The sequence below is a fragment of the Scomber japonicus genome, chromosome 23 (genome assembly GCF_027409825.1).
Source record: "Scomber japonicus isolate fScoJap1 chromosome 23, fScoJap1.pri, whole genome shotgun sequence".
NCBI classification, from domain to species: Eukaryota; Metazoa; Chordata; class Actinopteri; order Scombriformes; family Scombridae; genus Scomber; species Scomber japonicus.
In genome coordinates, this window is record NC_070600.1 from 20103059 (window position 1) to 20125864 (window position 22806).

The window sequence follows — 22806 nt, forward strand, 5'->3', positions numbered from 1 at the left end:
AGTCAAAATTCCTTCCTTCCTTCCTTCCTTCCTTCCTTCCTTCCTCCCTTCCCTCCTTCCTTCCTTCCCTGTCTGTACTTCTCTCTTTCCTCCCTTCCTTCTGTCCTTCCTTCCTCCCTCTCTCCTTTCCTTCTCTCTTTCTTTCCTCCCCCCTACCTTCCTCCCTTCCTTCTTTCCTCTGTCCTTCTTTCCTTACTTCCATTCCTTCCTTCTTTCCTTTCATTGATCCTTCCTTCCTTCCTTCCTTCCTTCCTTCCTTCCATCCTTTCTCCCAACCTTTCTTACTTCCTTCTTTCCTCTGTCCTTCCTTCCTTACTTCCATTCCTTCCTTCTTTCCTTTCATTGATCCTTCCTTCCTTCCTTCCTTCCTTCCTTCCTCCCTTCCATCCTTCCTTCCTGCCTCCCTTCTTTCCTTCTTCCTCCCTTCCTTCCTAGACTCGAGGACAACAGTAGGGTTAAAGCTGCTGAAAAAAAGCTTACTCTGTATCCTCAGGCTGTATGGGTCCTCAATCTCAAAGGCGGGGTCCAGCACCCGAAATATCACCTGAGAGAGAAAAAAATGGGTGAGAGGGAACACTTCTTCACAAAATCTAAAAATGTATATAAACATCTTAAATTATAGTGCAGACTCTCTTATTATTAAATTAGCTTCACACACACACTACACACACACCTCTCCCTCTGCAGACGGTTCGATGTCCGAGTATCGTGAGTCACACATGATGTCGTCCACTTTGACCATCGGACCCGTCGACACACCGGGGAAAGAGGCCTCGCAGTCGTAAGCGAAGTAACGGTAAACCTGCCACGTCCTCCCGAAGTCCATCGACCGCTCGATCACCATGGAAGCCGGCCGGAACGTCTGTCAGCAGAGAGAAAGGATAGATTAAAATTAAAGGTGTCTGATGTCTATAACGTTATTTCTTGATAATTCTTTATATTATATACACTCATGCTTCTAAAATGTGTGTTAATGATTATACAAAAACAGATTCCAGTGATGTCAAATTCACCAGTTTTGATATAGTCAGAGTTGTGGTCACTTTTTTTTACTATATTTATACCATTTTTGGTTTAGACTTGCTCATTTTAAATCTTCTCTATGACCCTCAGATTTATTTTTCCTTTAAATGATCCTGAAAACAAAATATTGTTGTTGTCTTTTCATGTAATTTGAATCCATTGTATTGTCACTAATTATACATTATGAATATTAAATGTAAGTTTCTGTGTAAATTATCTGGGGAATATATTATGACATCATCACCAATCACCTTTTTTAACCATTTCTCATCTTAACTTAGCCATTATAAAAGGATAACTAATCTGTAAATCTTCCCCTTAAAATGTAAGTAAGTATAATTAAATGTAATGTATTTTTTCCATTTTGTTTCATTTTTCATTCAATTTCTTTCAACTAAATCACTTAATTCGTAGCATATTCACATAAATGGCACAACCACTAACCCTAACCCATTATCAGCAAGTCTGATAAAAATCTCGTGGTGCAAACATTTTAAAGTGGATAAAGTTTGATTTTCAACTATGTTTCATTAGGACTGTGAAAGGACAGCTAATCTGCATCTTCACTTTACCCTCAGATGTCAATTATATGATTTTACATGCCAATTTATGTGTAAATCTGCTACAGTGGTATCAAATACTCAAGTTTCATTAAAAATCAAAGTTATGAGAACTTTAAAGTTGGATAAAGTTCATTTTCTTGCAGTTTTTAATCCGTATTTTAGTACAATAATAAGACACATAACTTGAATATAAAGAGAAAGAGTGGAGGCTGTTAGAAGTGTTTCTGCTCTCTAGTCCAGGATGAGACAGGATGTCTTCAAGTGTCTGTTTTGTCTATGATGTAGTTACAAATGTCAGTGACAGGCAGCTGGCGGTTATCACAGCCGACCCTACGACGGTGATGACAGGCGAGCGGCGTTTTTACTGCTCAGCCCCCGAACTCATCCTCTCCCTCCTTCTTCTCTTCCCACCATTCTCTAGAGAGACCAGAACAGTTTCCCACATTCCTGTACCACAGCTGTCCAACGCTGTGTTTAGAGTATGGGAGTATTTTCTATGACATGTATATATGCATGTTAGTGTGTGTGTGTGTGTGTGTGTGTGTGTGTGTGTGTGTGTGTGTGTGTGTGTCAGAGAGAGAGGGAACAGGCACCTTGAAAGTCATGATAAGATGAGTGAAATGAAACTCGGCCTCTAGGTCCAGCTGGACGGTCACATTCTCCACACCTGCGGGTGAAAAGGAAACACGGTCACGCAGGAAATTAACAATTACAGACGCACCTCTCTTCTCTCCATTCATAAAAATATCACTATTAAAACTGTCAACGCGGCCCGCCCCCGGATGTGGACCCTCTCACACACTTAAACATGTTTTCTTTCAAATATTTACAGACTCTTTCTGCACATGTTTATGCAGCCGACTCAGCTGGATTTTCTAGTCATGCCAACATATGAATATAATCAATCTAAGCTCCAGCTCTGGATTGAGTTGCACCAACTATTCGAAAATCCCTTGTGTGTGTGTGTGTGTGTGTGTGTGTGTGTGTGTGTGTGTGTGTGTGTGTGTGTGTGTGTGTGTGTGTAAAGTTGATGCTAGCTTTTAACCCTCGTCTCGTCCTCCTGGGTCAAATTGACCCCGTCTGTTTGGACTGTTCCTTCCTTCCTTCCTTCCTTCCTTCCTTCCTTCCTTCCTTCCTTCCTTCCTTCCTTCCTTCCTTCTGTCCTCTGTCCTTCTTTCCTTCCTTCCTCCCTCCTATCTTCCTCTCTTCCTTCTTTTCTTTCCTCCTTCCTCCTTTCCTTCCATCCTTCCATCCATACTTCCTTTCTTCTTCCTCCCTTCCACCCTTCCTTCCTTCTTTCCTTCCTTCCTTCCTTCCTTCCTTCCTTCCTTCCTTCTTTCTTCCTCCCTTCCATTCTTCCTTCCTCCTTTCCTTCCTTCCTTGACTCGAGGACAACAGGAGGGTTAAACAAGTTCTTTACTAAATCAGGTCAAATTGTTAAAATTCAGAGGTGGAAGAAGTACTCAGATCCTAAAAGTGTAAAATTACTTCATTACATGTTCAATTCCTGCATTTAATATCCTACTTACTTAATAATACAGAAGTGTTATTAATTATATGTCCTTAAAGTATTCAAATTATTTAAAAAGTACTGTGACAAGCGCTATGACAGAATATATTCAAGTACAGGAAATAAGAAAAGTTCTGCCACACACAGTTTGTTCATTTTCAAGACTAAACTAAACTTGACTTGTGATATACTGGAAGGTCTCACTCAGAGCACACACGAGGAAAAACCACCAAGAGGGAAAACATACTGTTGTAAAACCTAAGAAAACATAATCCACTGTGGGAAACTGTTTCTCTTCTCTCTACTCTCTACTTTCATAATGTCTACTTCTTCTCTCTTTCTCTCCCTTGTGTCTCACAGAATCTGATCTTTTGACCTGTAGTGTGACTTTAATCTGAAGTTTTAATGGTTACTCCTTGTACATCTCTTGTTTCGAGCTATTTTGTCCTCATGACCTCAGCTCTCAGACCTCAGACCTCAGGGTTGGACTGATAGGAGCATTTAAAGGCTGATAGTCGTAGGTGCTAGCTGAAGGTGCTTTGTAACCCAGGAGACGGTTTTAGGTTGGTGTTAAAGGTTAATGTGAACATGCAACATAGGAAGTGTTTCAAAAAGGTGAGACATGAGATGATTAATGGGAGAGGAAAGAAGAAAAAATAAAGTTCTGATACATAAATCTGTTTTAAGTGTTTGGAATTTTTTTCTTATCTTTGATTTGTGTGTGAAATATTGGCTCATCATTTGAATATTTATTTAAATTAATCCATGTGAGAGGTTTAGAAGAAGAAATCACTATTTGGTGGAGCTGTTAACAACTCAGACAGACATCTGAAATGTAAGCTTTTTGGTTTCATCTTTAACAATATGTTGTATTTTAAAAGCTTGTTATATTATCCATTGTGTCAAATCTTCATCTGAAAAGAAACTAAAGCTGTCAAATAAATGTAGTGGAGCAGAAAGTACAATTTTACCCTCTGAAATGTTGTGGAGTGGAAATATAAAGTAGCATCAAATGGAAATACTCAAATACCTCAAAACTGTACTTGAGTAAATCTACTTAGTTACTTCCTGTCACTGCACTTGTGTTATATCTAAGTTTGGGTTCAACAACAGCTGATGCAGACGAGCTCGGAGGCCAAGATATAACTGCAGGACTACCGCGAGGGAATTAGGAAATCCCAAGCAAAGCCATTGTGTCTGCAGCTTCCTGCTGTTTCAAAGCCATCTGCTTTCTGCTGGCCGCCGTTCCCTCCATGACTCACACCTCTGACGGATTCCCACCGCCGTGAAAGAAAGAACAGTGTGTGCAGCATGAATGTGGGAAGGATTCAGCATGAGAACCAGCTGTAATGGGATTTCTTTCAGGGCTCAAATTAAGGACGTCATGATGGGAATTCTTGGTTTGCACGTAAAGGGAGTGCCAAATACATCGGTACACACTAATGTCAGTGGTAGACCAGTAACTCTAGCATCCATTATGGCGGAGGAGACCTTTAAAACAAGTTAAACTCTTGAGCTTCTGGTATGAAAACAGGCTATTAGAGTTCAGCTGAGGGTTGGAACAAGCAAACCTTTTTGGGTTTTTTAGCACACAGACTCTTTTGTTTGATGGAAAACATCAGAATGGCTGAAATGTTTTATACTTTTAAGATTATATGTTGTTAAATTAGCATGCATGAAATTCTGACTGATGTTTGGCAGTCTATTTAATCTGTTTGCCACAGTTAATTTGTGGTTTCCTTACATCTCAATCCAACCTACTTTATTGGAAAAACTACTTTATTTTAACTGCTCTTACTTCATATCATATGTCATGTGTGATGTATCAGAGTTTCCTGTTAGAGAAGATACAACTTACATCTGTCCATTGAGGATGAATTCTGGGAAAATGTGTCTAAAATGATGCATGTAGAATATTTCCATTGGATGATGATGATAATGAGGTGTTAACAACCTTAAAGCTATTGCATGGAAAAGGGGAGTAAATAGTACATTATGGTGTTTATAATACACTTTTACACATACCAGGTATCTTTTTAAAGCACTACTTTAATCTGATTGATTTGGAGCTTGAAGTAGCACTTTCTACACCTCCTACATGATTATTGTTTTGGTGTAAAGGCTGAGAGGATGAGAACATTTGGTTTTCCCCCTAAACTTTAAAAAAAACTGCACTTATAAAAGGTTGACTGTGTATTCTGTTAGATTTGATGTTTAATTGGTTGGTTTGTAGTCGTGATTCGTAGCAGCAATCACATTATGAAAATCTGTCCTTAAATTCCTGAAATGTGTCTTTTGTCATTTTTGTCTCTTAGCAAGATTTAGGAGTAACGTTTTGGACTGAGGACGATCTTTCTTTCACAGTTGCAACTTTTTATATCAGGCTCCAAAATCACACAGTGTAAAAAAATGTACTTAACCCTCCTGTTGTCCTCGAGTCAAGGAAGGAAGGAAGGGAGGAAGGAAGGGAGGAAGAAGGAAGGAAAGGAGGGAGGGAGGGAGGGAGGAAGGAGGTAAGGAAGGAAGGAAGGAAAGGAGGGTGGAAGGAAGGGAGGAAGAAGGAAGGAAAGGAGGAAGGAAGGAGAAAGGTAGGGGGGAGGAAAGAAGGAAGGCAGGAGGAAGCAGGGAGGGAGGAAAGAAGGACAGAAGGGATGAAGGAAAGGAAGGAACGAAGGAAGGAAGAAAGGAAGGAAGGAAGGAAGGAAGCACAAAAAGCAGCAGTGAATGACAAGAGGAGGAATTAAAGGAGGAGTGTGAGAAAACACTCAAATTCAATAGAAGAGTGAGTCTCGAATGGACGACAACGACTATAAACTCAGATTTAGAAAAATGTGATGTGATAGAGATTTGTCTTTGATGTAATAATGAAATAATGAATTTGTAAAAAACACGATGGACAGGTAGGAATACAATAAAACATCTTACTTAAAATATGTGATTACAGATTCTCTCCCTCTCCTCTGTTCCCTGCTACTTCATTACACACTCCCTTTTTTCCACTGTGCGTCCCACTGCTGACACACATCTGTTTCCCATCCGCACACACCTGTTCTCCTCAGCACACCTGTAAGCCCCGCCCCCTAGCTTTGCTGTGATTGGCTGCAGTTAAATACCCCTGTGATCTCCTGTCTAGTCATTACTGAGCGGCCAGTTCCCACGAGAACACTCTCAGCGAGCGCTCACACGAAATGCTGCTCCTCTCTTTCTCTACCTTTAATTCAACAACGAACCCACTCTTTTGTTCTTTTGTTTTCGTGTGTGTGTGTGTGTGTGTGTGTGTGTGTGTGTGTGTTTTCTGTCTCTCACCACTCTCCGACTGCCACCATGTCTTGAGGCGGTTGGCGGCGAAGGTGGTGACCACGTTCTCGATGGTGTGGCTGTGGTTGTTTTGCTCGTCGAACATCCGCCGGGAGTCGCACACGAAACATTTCTTCTCCTCCTGATGGACAGAGAGAAACAGAGAGGGTTAAAGGGTCAGTTCACACAAAAATACAGGAAAACATAAATTATATTAAAACATATATTATATTAAACCTATTTCTGATAGAGAGAATTTTAATGACTGCTTATTTTGTCCAAAAACAACCCAAATATATTCAATTTCAGATATCGGAAGGTAGAAAAGCAGCAGATAGTCAAGGAAGATTTCTTTAAAACTTAATTGACAGATAATCAGAATTGTTGCTTGTTGGTCTACTAATTGATAAGCTGAAGAATTGTTTCAAATCTAGTGCCAAATAGAAGGTTTTATGGGGCTATTTTCGTGATTTAAACTCAGTCTTTTAGCCCAAACTAAGGGAAATCATAACGCTACAGCACACAACTATAAGTGTGTCTACTGTATGCTGTTATATTTACTGTATGTACCACTGGAGTTACTTAATTTCGTTGTACATTGTGCATTAATTATAAAGGCATTGAATTAAATTGAATAGTTAGTTAGGAACATTATTGTGCATGATGTGGACAGTAATGATTTCACCACATTAAAAAAACCAATATGATACGGGACAATGAGGACAAAGTGGCCTCATCAGCAATTAACTTCAACAGCGATATTATAATGTAGATAATAGTCTGTAATCTGTAATCTGTATCTCTTGTGAAATTTAATCTCTCTTTTGACCTTCAGTTTAATAAACTTAGATTTCTCTTTTTCCTTTGATTAATGCCTGCACTTCTCCAACACATTTCATTTTCATGCCTATATGTGTATAATCTGTATCATTTGCATATGTGTAAACTAATAAAACAAATAAAACAGAAGTCAGGACCATAAAGAAAAGGAAGAGTGGGGCGGAGGCTGTAACAGCAGCAGATCAATATTCATTTTTATATGGCATATTCAATAATGACACTCTGACTCGTCTACATACTTTACTTTCTTAAGTCATTTGAGTGAACTGGCCCTCGAGGAAAGACAAAAACAACGATGTAGGCGGAGTGATTTAACATTAATGATGCACAGTATATATCATGTTTCCACTGTGTCTGTTTAATGATGTATTCACTACTTTTGTTGACAGCAGGGGCCTCGCCTGCACGCCAGATGGTTTGGCATGTATACAAGCTATATACACGCATGTTCCTTCTGGTTCACACACACACACACACACACACACACACTTTTAAATCTCACTATATTGCAGTGTGTGAATAAACAAGACGAGTTTCTCAATTTCACCGAGCTCCTGCCAACTACATCTGTGTTGAAATGTGAGCAGAGTCTCTCTAAGTGGCCCCACTTTAAAAAAAAAAAAAAAAAAAAAAGTCCACTACTAGAGCTCATACTTGAGGACTGTGCTCATCCTCCGAGGCTTGGAAAAGGCCCCACAGTGTGTCCCTGACTTCATAAGGACGCCATTCACACAGCGGAACTCGCCAAAGGGTGTTTGATAAGAGTGAATATCGCCTACCTCGCCCCCGAGTTCACATGGACACAGGGGGAGGATTGTGAGGCACACACAGCGCTTTCATTGTAGACGGGAATGTCTGCACTCCCACTCGACAGCAAGACAGCAAGCAGATACTGTACATGTGCATGTTCCCCGCAAACACAGACACACTGTCATCTGGTTCATATCTGATTTTATCACTACAACAGTTACAGAATAAACTAAAATGACGCTGCTCTGGAAAGTTAAGTTTAAAAAAAATAAATAAGTCATCTGTTTTCATCAACAATCATGAACTCATCCTTCAACACTGACATAAACTGGCCCTTGTACTATTGCAAGAATTCATATGCAATTAGTCACAGGCATAAAAAAAATAAAGCCATCTCCGAGGCTGAGACTGAGCTGGTGCATTTTTATGGTCATAGTGGACAGAAATTCCTCAACAGATTACAGGAAAGACAACAAACTCTTAAAGACTTATTGCTTAATGTTTTAATCAAAATCAACGTCTGGTATGATTTATTCTAAGGTAAGTTGCAGGAGAGTGATTATGTTCTATAGTGTATATGTATATGTATGTATATGTATATGTGTATAGTGGGCTGCTAAAGCGGCCCACATGGTGCTCCAGTTGCCCACATGGTGCTCAAGTTGCCCACATAGTGCTCAAACTGCCCACATAGTACTCAAACTGCCCACATAGTGCTCAAACTGCCCACATAGTGCTCAAGTTGCCCACATAGTACTCAAGTTGCCCACATAGTGCTCAAGTTGCCCACACAGTACTCAAGTTGCCCACATAGTGCTCAAACTGCCCACATAGTACTCAAACTGCCCACATAGTGCTCAAACTGCCCACATAGTGCTCAAGTTGCCCACATAGTACTCAAGTTGCCCACATAGTACTCCAGTTGCCCACATAGTGTTCAAGTTGCCCACATAGTGCTCATGTTGCCCACACAGTACTCAAGTTGCCCATATAGTACTCAAGTTGCCCACATAGTGCTCCAGTTGCCCACACAGTGCTCCAGTTGCCCACATAGTGCTTAAACTGCCCACATAGTGCTCAAGTTGCCCACACAGTGCTCCAGTTGCCCACATAGTGCTTAAACTGCCCACATAGTGCTCAAGTTGCCCACATAGTACTCAAGTTGCCCACATAGTACTCAAGTTGCCCACATAGTACTCAAGTTGCCCACATAGTACTCAAGTTGCCCACATAGTGCTCAAGTTGCCAACATAGTGCTCAAGTTGCCCACATAGTACTCAAGTTGCCCACATAGTACTCAAGTTGCCCACATAGTGCTCAAGTTGCCCACATAGTACTCAAGTTGCCCACATAGTGCTCAAGTTGCCAACATAGTGCTCAAGTTGCCCACATAGTACTCACGTTGCCCACATAGTACTCAAGTTGCCCACATAGTGCTCAAGTTGCCCACATAGTACTCAAGTTGCCCACATAGTGCTCAAGTTGCCAACATAGTGCTCCAGTTGCCCACATAGTACTCAAGTTGCCCACATAGTGCTCAAGTTGCCCACATAGTATACTTAAACTACCCACATAGTACTCCAGTTGCCCACATAGTACTCCAGTTGCCCACATAGTGCTCAAACTACCCACATAGTACTCAAACTGCCCACATAGTGCTCAAACTGCCCACATAGTGCTCAAACTGCCCACATAGTGCTCAAGTTGCCCACATAGTACTGAAGTTGCCCACATAGTGCTCAAGTTGCCAACATAGTACTCAAGTTGTCCACATAGTACTCAAGTTGCCCACATAGTGCTCAAATTACCCACATAGTGTTCAAGTTGCCCACATAGTGCTCAAATTACCCACATAGTGTTCAAGTTGCCCACATAGTGCTCAAGTTGCCCACATAGTGCTCAAATTGCCCACATAGTGCTTCAGTTGCCCACATAGTGCTTCAGTTGCCCACATAGTACTCAAGTTGCCCACATAGTGCTTCAGTTGCCCACATAGTGCTCAAATTGCCCACATGTTGCTCAAGTTGCCCACACAGTACTCAAGTTGCCCACATAGTACATGAGTTGCCCACATAGTGCTCAAGTTGCCCACATAATGCTCAAGTTGCCCACATAGTATACTTAAACTACCCACATAGTACTCCAGTTGCCCACATAGTACTCCAGTTGCCCACATAGTATACTTAAACTACCCACATAGTACTCCAGTTGCCCACATAGTACTCAAGTTGCCCACATAGTGCTCAAATTGCCCACATAGCGCTCAAGTTGCCCACACAGTGCTTAAACTGCCCACATAGTGCTCAAGTTGCCCACATAGTGCTCAAACTGCCCAAACCCTAACTTAAAGTATTAACTTAAATCAATAACCGGTCAGTGAAGGTGACATCAGTCAGATTTGCTTTCAAATGTCCATTTTCTCAGTTTTAAGAGTCAAAATCTTAATTCATCACAAAGTTTAAACGACCGTTGCTGCTCCAGCTGGACTCACTCTCACATCATGTGAAGTCAATCTCAGTGACCTTGTTAAATTACAAATGTGCAGGCGTGAGGACATAATTTGATACTAATCTTCATCGTGGTTTACACTGTTTTCATAATTATAACTCGGGTTTTATATTCTTCTTGTATATTTTCATCACCCTATAAAAAGAGTTTTAACTTTAGAGACCTTGCTTTTGAATAGATGGAAACTTATTCTTAACTTCTTATTTTTAATATATGTATCCTACAGATAATTCACAGATGTACAGTCATGGACAGATAAGTTATGGATGTTTCTTATAATTACTTAACTTACATTTTTGCAACTCCTTACATGACATGTTTAACTTCATTTCACATTTTTAAGGCAGCAAGGAAACTGACTTTTATAAATTGAACCAGATTTAAGTTTCTGTCCAAGGAATTTGACTCCACTTCTCAGTACTCGGTAACATATCTCTTTACAGGAGGACACAGATACAAACATAAATCTTAACAAATATAAAGAAATAAATCATCTCACTGAGGAAAAGCTGGGCTGCAGGCAGTAATGCATGCACTCCTTTGTTCTCTTTGCCTTTCTTTAGTTATTTAAATCTGTCACTTTGTGGGTTATTCACTTATTTCTTCTTAAACCTTACCCTGTCTGACTCTGCTATCTCAATTATATCTCTTTATAACTTTGCAGCCACAAAACAGACAGAAGCAGTACATCCAGAAGGAAAAAGCTACTGTATCAAACAAGATTATCCCTCCAAGTTCATAGACAATAGAGCTCATTCTGCTTCTTCCAGCACATAAAAAAACATCCATTAAGTGTCTTAAAATCTCCTATTCATACTTCTTCAGCAGAGATCAAGATCAGCATTTTTTCACCAGAACTAAATCATTCATGGTCTTTTTTAAAAAGGGTTGCGATACATATTTATAAAGATAGGAAGCTGCTTTGATTCACTTTATTTCCCAAGACAAAAAAAAAGGATATATCTGCTGTATTTTAGTCCACATTTTGCTGGGAAAACAGCTGATACAGCTCAGCCAGGAGGCCCCTTTAGTTGTTGTAGATGGTCACAAGCTCAGAGAGTTTATTTCCTGCTTGGTGCTGCAGATTACCACAAACAGCACCAGCAGCAGCACCAGCAGCAGTAGTAGTAGTATCTCTTTTTCTTACCTCCAGATGTCCGACAATGCAGAAGCGCTCCGGCCGCTCCAGGCCACAGGTGGAGGAGGCGACGAGTTTGTGCGCGCGGCCTATCAGCAGGTCACCTGTGGCGGGATAGCAGCTGCCTTCCGTGCAAACATCCCCAAACTCCGGCAGCAGAGCCCTAACGGGACACCACAAGGCTGCAGGAAAGGAAAAGTGCTGTCAGTGGGATGATAGCAAACTCAAAGGGGAAGTGCTGGGGTGTTTTTAAAAACCAGAATCCACCAATTTAAATAGGGAATGCGCTCATAAACAGCACAGCATGTCTTTCTTTTGCTTTCAATTATATAAAGAAAACCCCAGAAGCAGAAGAGAGTTGAAATGAAAATCACATGGATTCACTCTGCAAGATAGTCATCATGGCAAACTGAAGCAGAAAGTTGTTGTTGTCTCTCTCAAGCAGTCCCAGTCTCACCTCCTGAAACTGTGTAATTTCATGGGAAAACAGTGAATAATAGTCTGCAGATGGTTTTCATTAGCTGGCTGGACGTGAGAGCGAGCAATTTGGGAGCTACAAGAAGATGAAAATCCACCCACAGAGCTTTTTAAAATAAAAGTAAATGTAAAGTAGAAACTTCAACTCACCCAAAGTTGCTAAAATGTGGATTAAAAGCGACATCTCCAGGCGCAGAGCATTGACAGCTTGTTGGGGTTGCGTCAATGGGTCCTGTAGCTGAGTTAGAGAGAGAGGGAGAGGGAGAGATAGAGAGAGGGAGTGAGTGAGTGTGTATGAAGTGTGAAAGCAGAGGCAGATTTCTTGAAGAAGTCCGCATCCCACTAACAACTCCACCCAGCTGTCAGCAACGCGCCTCGGTGCGCTTCAGGAAACAAGCGCGCCATCTGCTGGTTGATAGATAGAAAATATTCGACTCAAGTAAAAGTGTCAATACTTTGATGAAATTTTACTTATGAAGTCTCGTGCCAGTTGCTGCTGCCTCCTGGCCTTTCATCCTGAACCAGCTCTTTGCCTAGTCCAGATCTAGCCTATATGAGTTGTTAAATTACTGTCAGTTTAAGAATTAGAGCTTTACTGTTTGACATGCATGAGAAATTAGCAATATATAGGCCTACATTTAATATAACAGCAAAATTCAGACTTGCTTTCATGTCTCTATGGTGACAACCCACATTCAGGAAGTTGTTCTTTTGGGTCCTTTGGGAATAAACTTTACACTGCAACCAATATTATCTGCCTTTATGAGGATCTCAAAGCTCTCTGTTCCTTTTCCTCTTCCTAAAGATGGCCTAATTTTTTTCCCTGTTGAAGTTTTTTTAAGGAGTTTTCCTTATTCGAATCGAGACCCTAAGGATAGAAGATCTTGAATTGCTGAACACATTGTAAAACCCCCTGAGGTAATTCTCTGGTTTGTGATAAAAAATAAAAATTGACTTGATTTGTGCAGTGAAGAAACAACGCCCTCTAGTTGTTTTGTGTGAGACAGACTTTCTTCATTACATTTTTCGAGTTTGTCTAGGCTATAAAATGCTCATGTCTTATTAATCATGTCTCTTTGTAAATAAGTAAATACCACTTGATAGCATGGATGCATGATTGATCTGTGGTGATTTGTCAGAGCAGTGTTATGGAGAGGTGTATTCTGTTATTCTAAAGATAAATAAAATTCTTTTTTTTATTATTTTATTCCTGGTTACTCTGAGTTAGAAAGACAGGTTCAAAAATGATTCATATAACTAATTAGGCTATATATAATTAAGATGAGCTAATTATTAATCCAAGTTGAGCCTGTGTGATGCCATTGATGATATCTTACTTCAAACTCTCACCAGTTTTGAAAGAGCATGAAAGTGCGCATATGAAGAGTTCGGCTGCTTTCTGCTGTATTTGTCAAAAAAAACAACATTTCCGGTTCTGTATTGTAAGGTTTTCGGGCTTGATACCCAATCTCTGAATCTCATTTTGTATCTGCGTTAGTTGTTTAGTAGCCTAATTTCCTACAATTGTTCCAGTAGCTCATGTCTAATCATATTGCCCTGGTTCCTCGACACCAATCTTGTTAACCTCCAAATTCACTCATCAGTCATCACGGAACCGGAAGCTGGATATTTGTTTCAACTCACACCTCAAACAGATGAAAACTATCCTTTGGGTTAATTCTGGCATTTTTACAGATATGTTTATTAATATTCACTGTCCCCTGACAAATAAAATAATAAAATAAAAATAATTCAGGAAGCGGAACTTTAATGCTGAGGTTTAGGCGGGACGTTTTGTTGGAGACGGACCGGAAGCAGCGTGAGGTTACAGAAGTGCTGCAACCTGGTGAGTTTTTAACACGCTTCTTTCTTCCTTTTTAAAAAACCAAAGTTTGACTCAGTTTTACTACAACACGCTGATATTCACCTGCTAAAACATCTCAACTAGAAACTCGCCGATAAAAATGAGCGTTTATTATTTTATTTAGTGTCTAAATTCAGCAGCAGGAGCCTCATTGCTGCTGAGAGCAAGAAGAAGAAAAGCTGCTTTGAGTCCTTGTTTTTTATGTTTGACTCTCTTTAAATACATTTATCTGATGCAAACTGCACAAATCTGATTAAATACCATCCGATTATATGTTAGCTTTGCTTCTTTTGTCTCCCAATTGTGAATAAAACACGTTTGATTGTGTTAAATGTGATATAAAAACATAGAAAATTAAAATTAAAAGCATTTAAAAGGTAAATAATAGGATTGGTTGGGTAATTATTCTGAAAAGGAAATGTTAGTCTTACAGCAGCCAACAATGTGATATAAAAAAGGTAAAAGAAACATGCATTTAAAGGTCAAATTATATACAAACACTAAATAAACTTTAATTAGAAGCTCAGTGGTTTCCAACATTTTTTGGCTTTTGACTCCATTAAGATAAAATCCTCACATGATGCACTGTAATGAAACGTATAAGTTGATTTATTTTATTAACTTTTAGAAGCTTAAAGAGATTAAATACAATAATTCACAATAAATACAGAAATGAAGTCTGATTTTTCCCTCTTATTCTCTAATTTTTATTTTTTTATTTTATTTTAATTCAACACATCAGTCTGATGCAATTAAAGGTTAAATAACATAATTTCCTCTCATCCAGCTCTATTTATGTACAGCACTTTGTTTCAGCTGTGGTTGTTTTAAAGTGCTATATAAATAAAGTTGAAGTTGAAATTGAGAAGCTCAGTAACTTGATGTATTTTATTTATTTTTAGAAGCTTAACAAGATTAAATATAGTAATTCACAATAGATAAAGGATTAAATATCTATTTCTATTTATTCATTTATTTATTTTAAACCAACACAACATCATTCTGCTGCTGCTTTATATCGACTCCAACATTTTCTTACCTCACTTAATCCAGAAATTAGCCTCATATTTATGTTTAGATTTTATATATCTTGACTTCTTATTTGTCATGTCAGCACTCTGCAGTTGTTTGTGTATTTTTATAAAGGTTTTAATGACATTTTCAGACCTAACACTCACTTTGTTTTTTTCCCTCTTTCTTTTTATATTTCACAGATCTTTCCTCTAAACGTTCTCCGCTGCTGTTTGCCGCCTCACAGACAAGATGTTGAGAAGTGCCTCCGCTCAGGTGAGACATGTTTAATGTTATATATAATTTGAAAAGGGTGTAGGAGGAAGCTTTTTAGTCCTACTTCCTTTTTTTAACACTAACAATCAAATAAAAGCCAAAAAACATTCAAAACAACATGAGAGAGTAAAGAAAACATTCAGACTAACACTGCGTCTTTATAACTTAATAATAACTTAATTTTAATGTTTGTGCTGTCACTCCTCCAGATGTTCAGACAGCTGGTGAGATACAGGAGTTCAGAAACCAACCTCATCCTGGAGAGATGTAAGTAAAGTTTGTGTTTTTTAAATGAAGGAGAAAAAAAGTTCACACATGAGTAAATTTCTAACAGGTATCCATTAGATTGTTGCATTAATGTTGACGTCCGTGTCTTTTTATTCCAGCGATAAACCGTGTGCAGCTGTTGGGTCGAGTCGGTCAGGATCCCGTGATGAGACAAGTGGAGGGTCGCAACCCGGTTACCATCTTCTCCGTGGCAACCAACGAGATGTGGCGCTCTGGAGAGGGAGAGGTGACCTCAACAGGTACGAAATCAGAGGAAACTCAACTATTTCAACTAAAATGTAGAAAACCACCCTCATTATCTGAGGAGACGTTTTGCTGATTTACAATCTTCTAAAGAACTGAATATGTGAAGACAAAGACTCACATGAAAAGCCTCTGATACCCCTTTTCCACCGAGCTGGAGCCAGTGATGATAAAAATAGTACTTTTAATCAACAAATCTTTAACCCTCTGTAAATGACAGTTAGCCACGCTAGTCAGCTAATGAACGTTAACCCCGCTAGCCGGCTAATAAATGTTAGCCCCACTCCCAGTCCGCTGACGTAATCGGTTCGTAAAGAAACAGGTTCGTAAGAGGTGCTTGGATTAGCACCAACTGAGCACTGGCTCTAACACTAGCTCCGAACTAGCACTGGCTCCAGCTCGGTGGAAAAGGGGTATTAGACCAGCAAAGAGTTGGTGCTTGCTCTGGCTCCCGTTCTGAGGCTCGGGGCTGGAGCTTTGGCGGTGGAAAAGCAAAGAACCGGTGCTTAGTCAGGCTCTGGCTCCAAACCAGCACCAGCTCCAGCTCGGTGGAGTATAAAACAAACATTTAGGTAATTCTTAGCACACTAAAACTTTCCTCCAATACTTAGACGGATTAGATGTGTTTAAGTCCGAGTGCTGCTGCTGATTTATGTTCTCCTGCACCTCGTTTCTCTGCTCGGAGTCGCAGCAACATTCCTCCTTTGACGCTCCTATTTTTCTCTCCGGACACTTGTCATATTAGGAGGGAAATATTCAGCTGTTGTCCTTCGACTGCAAAGAGAAACAGTCCTAAAAATATGTTTAAACATTTCAGTGTCAGTGTTTCTTCCAAGTTCTGTTTGCAAAGATCTCCAAATATGGTGAATTTGTGCTGATAATGTTAAAGACGTATTGTTTATTTGCTATTGTGAGCTACATTAACCATTTAAACACCAACTGGTTTATCTGAAGATGACGTAAAGCTGGAAATAAGACTTTAGGGTTAGGTTTATAAAAATATGGATAAACAGGCTTTAATAGTTTAGTTCATTGATGATAAAACAAGTAAAACTGGCCTTAGACAGATGTTTAGTTTAATGGATAAAAAGTATTAAACGTATTATCATAGTTTGTATTAGAAGAAATAAAATCATTCAAGTATTTAATTTAATGATTAATTTATTTATTTATTTGTATTCATGCAGCTAAATAATAATTAGTCCAAGGTAGAATATATTGATATATTGTTGACTGATTAGTAGTAGGGCAGCAAATAATGATTATTTCCATTATCGATTAAAAATGACGATTAATTAACAAGTTTCTTGGTCTAAAAAGTGACGGAAAATAGTGAAAAACACCTGTAGAAGTTTAAAATGAGCTTCTTGACCTGCAACAAAAATATTGCTAGGTTGTTAAATAGTTTATAAAGATGTAAAAACTGAGAAAAGCAGCAAATTCTCAACCTGCAACCAGGAAAAGACTCAATTTGAATTAATCAACTATTAAGATAGTTTAAGATCAATGTTTCAGCTCTAATTGGCTCTTAATTAATCTGTTTTGTTAAAATGAAATGCTCCATATTGGTTGTAAGTGACTGTTTTGGCCACTAGATGGCATTGTTTTACTGATAATGAAAATGAACTCATACTGTAGATGATTGCTGTTGGATTTTAGAGGTTGCTGTCCGAACCAGGCTGCTTTATAGAGGGGATGTATCATGCACCAGCTCTTTATTTATATTCTGAGAGCTCTACTGGAATATATTTGCATGATTAAAGTAAAAAAACTCTTTATTTATCTTATACTGGCTCTTTTTTTCAGCCTGTGTCTGAAACAGGTAATTTTAGCTCCTGTCTCTTTAAGGCTTCGCTTCCTGATGAGCTTGATGAAACTACTCAAACACATCTGTACATATTTGAGCCTGAATGTGATCCAAAATATGACGCCAACATCCTAGAGGATAAATTTAGCAACAGGAGGTTACAGATCAGACGGATGTGTGAACAATATGACGTCAGTTTGATGGAGAAGTGAAAGAAACTTAACAAATGGAGAGTTCAGAGCAGGATGAATCCCTGACTTGTGACATTTTTACATACATTTACCTCAAGTTTTGGACCTTTTTATAATGTTAACAGTATAAAAATGACAAAAACCATAATATGTCCTCCTTAAATGACCATATATGAAGGTAAAGTAAAATGTAACACTAATAATTTCTCTAATGTCCCTCATGTTTTGGCTCAGTGCTCCAACATTAATGAATTATTCACCGTCCTCACTGAAAATCATGAATCTGACTAATGGACTGTATTGTGAGTAATGTCATTAATGAATTACAGGCAGCCTTCAATATGACTCTGTAGCTTTTAAAAGGCACGATGACCTCCACCCCAAATCTATTTCTGTCTTCTTTATGAAGTATTTCTGAGTTCCTGGTAATGTTAATAGTGACATTAGTATTCATTGTAGCTGCCTGTCCTTTGTGAAGGTTAATTTGGGTGAATGAGTGATTTGTATCGCTGCTGTATTTTTTGACTCCAGGTGACATCAGTCAGAAGACGACGTGGCATCGCGTGTCAGTGTTTAAACCCGGTCTGAGAGATGTGGCTTACCAATACGTCAAGAAAGGGTACGAGCCGCTACTTCCCCTGTACTGTCTCAGGACCTTGAATACAAATTAATATATTTCTTTCCAGCAGTATTCAGCTGAGAATCAGACAGGAAGTGAGGTGGGAGAGGAGACGACATGCATGATCTAAGTCCCTGAAAGTGATACTCAATGCAAAACTTGTATTTTCAGCTCCCACAGATCCCTGTAGGCTTTAAAGAGACTGTAAATGTGTTTCATAGAGAACAGCAGCTGTGTTGTTTGAGCCAGAAACTTCTTAAACTATAATCCACCGCACCACTGTATGCTGAGAATGTGTTAAACCATTAAAAGGACAAGTTCTTAATTTTCCAGTCCTCGTTTCCTCTCTGTAATCATTCCTCATACTGACTGTTAAAAGATCTCCTTCAATGTCATTTATAAGTAGATGTGCTTCAGCAGTCTGAGTTAATCACATCAAGTGGATATCTGACACATTTACAGTGTTTTTAGCATTAAAGTCCCTCTTAGTGTTTCCCTGTTGAAACATAGAAGACTTGATTTGACTCATTTCGACGACTGAAGCTTCATATTAGCTTCAAATTAAGCTTTTAAATACATTTTCTTTTATCACAGAAGGAGGATTGTGGATTTAGTCCTCCATCACTTCCATTGTAAAGCATTATAAAGGGATCTTCTAATGGTCAGTATGAACAGGAGGAATGATTACAGCAAGAAAAGCAGGTTTCAATGTTCACCTGATTGTTGTTTTAAGCCATTTTTAACACTCGTATCTATAGCTTGATCAAATTCAATTATGATACAAACCTGTCAGCAAGGAAACATTTTTACAGTTTTTTAGGTCCTATAAGCTTTGAACATTCGACCCTAAGAAGGACAGTTGTAATGATTAGTTGACTAATTAAGTGAATAGTTAATCAGCAGCTATTTTGATTCCAGCTTCTATTTAGTCTTCTATAACAGTGAACTATACATCTTTGAGTTATGGACATTTGAGGACATCAGCTTGCACTTTTTCACCATTTTCAGACATTTTATTGACCCAACAACTCAGTGATTGATGGAGAAAATAACTGATAATGAGAATAATTGTATAGTGGCAGCCATACTAAGAAGATGGATTTACTCTACTGAGCTCAATCTGAAGGTGTAAAATTCAAACTGTCTCAGAAGGAATAAATGACAAGCACTGAGACCCTTTTTCTGCATCATAACTAGTACTACAAACCACATAATTATATAAAATAATACCAGAGGATGTCCTGAATGTTTGATGTGATTGTGACTTTGAGTTTTACCTCGGCAGGTCCAGGATTCTAGTGGAGGGAAAACTGGACTACGGAGAGTACGTGGACAAGAACCAAGTGAGACGCCAAGCCACCACCATCATCGCAGGTCAGAGGAAGAACAAAAAAAACACTTTAACACTCAAACATCTTCTCTCAGTTTGACACCTTTAACCCTCCCGTTGTCCTCAAGTCAAGGAAGGACTGAGGAAGGAAGGAATGAATGATGAAGTAAAGGAGTAAGGAGGGAGGGAGGAAAAGGGGAAGGCAGTAAGGAGAGAAGGAAGGGAGGAAGGAGGGAAAGGTGGAAGGAGGGAGGAAAAGGGGAAGGAAGGTAGGAAGGAAGGAAAGGGGGAAGGAAGGTAGGAAGGAAGGAAAGGTGGAAGGAAGGAGGGAGGGAGGAAGGAAGGAAAAGGGGAAGGAAAAGAAGGACAGAAGGAAGGAAGGAGAGAGAGAGAAGGAAGGAAGGAAGAGAAGGATAGATGCAAGGAAGGAAAGAAGGACAGAAGGAAAGAAGGACAGAAGGAAGGAAGGAAAAGAAGGACAGAAGGAAGGAAAAGAAGGATAGATGCAAGGAAGGAAAGAAGGACAGAAGGAAGGAAGGAAAAGAAGGATAGATAGATGGAAAGAGGGAAGGAGGGGAAGAACGAAGGAAAAATTAAAGAAAGAGGAAGGAAGGAACAGTCAAAAGAGAGATGGGGTCAATTTGACCCGGGAAGACGACACAAGGTTTAAAATTAAAACCCACCTCTTCTTCTTCTTCTTCTCCATTTCCTCAGACAACATCATCTTCCTGAGCGACAACATCCGAGACAGGACCTGAAGGATTTCCCAGCACTTATGTCTTCGTTTCTTTTGTACAAAAAATAAGACTGAAGAACCACCAAGTTTAAAGGGACGTGATTTTTGACCCAGGACAGAAAATACTGCGACACACTGCTGGTAGTGTTTGACTGTGGCGCCCCCTACTGGTGGAAATAAAACCCAAAAAAGACATCAAGCATCAAGAGAAGCAGAGAAAAAGCTGCTCTAGTATATTTACTGTAAACTGTAACTGATTATGATTGTGATTGTACTTTCAGGTACATCCGTTCCAAAAATATATATATCCCTGTTTTTTGTTTGTACTTAAGTTTTGTGTGTGAGAATAATGTCGGAAGCTAGAGGGACACAATTATAGCCTTGTTTGGAAAGATTTTAGAGATGAAAATACAACTTTAAAAAAAAATAATCCATCCAGTTTGCCTTTTTAAGTTGAAGTTGAGTTTAAAGATGTTGTAGCTCTGTTTTGGAGCAACTCGTATAAGAAGATCATGCTCAAAGTTAACAGTTTTTCTTCATTATGTGTGAATTATAACAACGTGTTACTTGTTTCTGTTATCTGTGGTTTTACTGTTTGAACTTGCAGCTCGGTCGGTGTCAGACGTTGGTTAATCGCTCTGTGTTAAAAGATAAAAATCACTCTTTTTCATCAGTTTTGCGCCATTTTCTGAACTTGAAATTCAACTTCTTCCTTAAAATATAAAAGTTTGCAACAGACACAAACAGTTTTCAGCTCGTCATGCTCGGACCTGCGTGACTCGACTCTTCATGCACTTCTTCTTCATGCGAAACCCTCACGAAATGAAAGGTTGTTTAACTGGAGTGAAAACATAACGTGTGCAAATTTAGAGGAAACAGCTTCAAATTGAATGTTTATTTTCTCTTGTTTCTATCTTTGAAGTTTGCATTAATAACACAGAACATTGTGATATATGTTAACACTATCTTTCATTTCTTCTCTTTTTTTTTAGCATTGTCACACTCTTTGTAAGTTGTTATCATATTTTCTGTTTTTCATTTCCTTCCTGATCAGTTACTGGTTTTTATTCAAGTCACTGCTGTTGCTCAGTTTCTCTGTTATAGCTCCTATAAAAGACATTTTCCAAGTATTTTCGTGTGTATGATTTTCTTTAACCTCCTATCAGGTATATTACAGAGAAAAGGGAGAAAACATACATCTAAAGCAGAGGTAGAAATGTTAGAATGAATCCTAAATGGACAGTAAAGTAAATAATTTACCTATATTTGCATAAAAAACACTAATTACTTAATTTTTATTGTTTATAAGTCTGTTTTTAAGCTCTAATTGATAACTATTTGCATAAAAACTACAACTAGCAAAACTAATACTACTAAAAACTAGTAATTACTTCATATTTATTGTGTTTATAAGTAAGTATTTAAGCTCTAACTGATAACTATTTGCATTCAAACTACAAATAATTTTGTTTTATTCTTTATAAGTCTGTTTTTAAGATCTAATTGATAAATATTTGCATAAAAACCACAACTACTAAAATTACTACTACTAAAAACTACTAATTACGTAATTTTTATGGTATTTATAAGTCTGTTTTTACGCTCTAATTGATACATATTTGCATATAAACTACTAATTATTCATTTTTATAGTGTTTATAAGTCTGTTTTCATGCTTTTCAATAGTCAATGTTGTCTGTGTCTGAGGAGGCGGGCTTTAATCAAAGGTAGTCTTGGCCTAAGCCGATTGGTCGCAGTGTCTGTTGAAGCGTCTTCTGATTGGCTGTGACACTTCTCAGGGCCGTCCGGCTTTAAACAGAGGAGTGCTGTGATTGGTCGGTCAGATGGAAGTGGGCGGGCTCTCGGCGTGCGTAAACCTGTGGCTTCAGTTTAGAGAAACTGCGTCAAGCTCGCAGAATAAGACAGGAAGCAGAAATGAGTGAATTAGATTAAAAAACAGTTTATTTAATTTAATTTCCCTTAAAGGCTGCTTTATACGTAAGAAGTTCAGATTTTATTTTTTACAGTTTTACCTGAAATTGGCTTGTTCATAACTTCCAGGAAATCCAAATTAATTGTTTTCTTAATATTACCTCAGAAGAAAATCTGAAAGTTGACAATATAGTCCAGTCAGTTGTCTTAATATTACTCCCACAAATCACAAATGTTTGTTAAAGGGCTTTATTTTAAATTTAAAGTTAAATTTGCATGTAACTCACTAAAATTCAATCATCAACCCACATGCAGAATGAACCTACAGCTGCAAAATACATCATTTTTATTTATTTATTTATTCTTAATTTTCCTTTTTAGTAGTTTGATAAATGCAATCACA

At 38.6% G+C, this 22806-nt stretch overlaps 2 protein-coding genes across 3 annotated transcripts in view; one reads left to right on the forward strand and one right to left on the reverse strand.

Annotated features, from left to right (window-relative positions):
* lamb1b (laminin, beta 1b) overlaps positions 1-13588 on the reverse strand; it is a 39483-nt gene extending 25895 nt beyond the window's left edge. Inside the window, exons 1-7 of the mRNA XM_053313796.1 lie at positions 13571-13588; positions 12257-12344; positions 11639-11811; positions 6403-6535; positions 2180-2253; positions 674-862; positions 481-544 (exon numbers count right to left, since the gene is read on the reverse strand). Coding sequence (XP_053169771.1) covers positions 481-544; positions 674-862; positions 2180-2253; positions 6403-6535; positions 11639-11811; positions 12257-12344; positions 13571-13588 — 739 coding nt within the window. The remainder of the gene's footprint in view (positions 1-480; positions 545-673; positions 863-2179; positions 2254-6402; positions 6536-11638; positions 11812-12256; positions 12345-13570) is intronic.
* Positions 13589-13916: 328 nt separating this feature from the next.
* ssbp1 (single-stranded DNA binding protein 1) lies at positions 13917-21144 on the forward strand. Of its 2 annotated transcripts, XM_053314174.1 has the most exons (7): positions 13917-13952; positions 15185-15257; positions 15467-15524; positions 15644-15784; positions 18318-18405; positions 19691-19779; positions 20450-21144. In XM_053314174.1, exons 2-7 carry the CDS (start codon positions 15234-15236, stop codon positions 20491-20493), a joined length of 444 nt encoding a protein of 147 aa, XP_053170149.1. In that variant the 5' UTR covers positions 13917-13952; positions 15185-15233; the 3' UTR covers positions 20494-21144. The 2 variants fall into 2 exon arrangements, with proteins under 2 accessions (XP_053170149.1, XP_053170150.1); XM_053314175.1 differs by lacking the exons at positions 13917-13952; positions 15185-15257 and having other exon boundaries at positions 15443-15524.
* The last annotated feature ends 1662 nt before the right edge of the window (positions 21145-22806 follow it).

Coding starts and splice junctions, on each gene's coding strand:
- ssbp1 (XM_053314174.1), top strand. CDS start 15,234: ATGTTGAGAAGTGCCTCCGCTCAG. Junction 15,525..15,643: donor CAACCTCATCCTGGAGAGAT/GTAAGTAAAGTT, acceptor TTTTTATTCCAG/CGATAAACCGTGTGCAGCTG. Junction 18,406..19,690: donor TACCAATACGTCAAGAAAGG/GTACGAGCCGCT, acceptor TTACCTCGGCAG/GTCCAGGATTCTAGTGGAGG.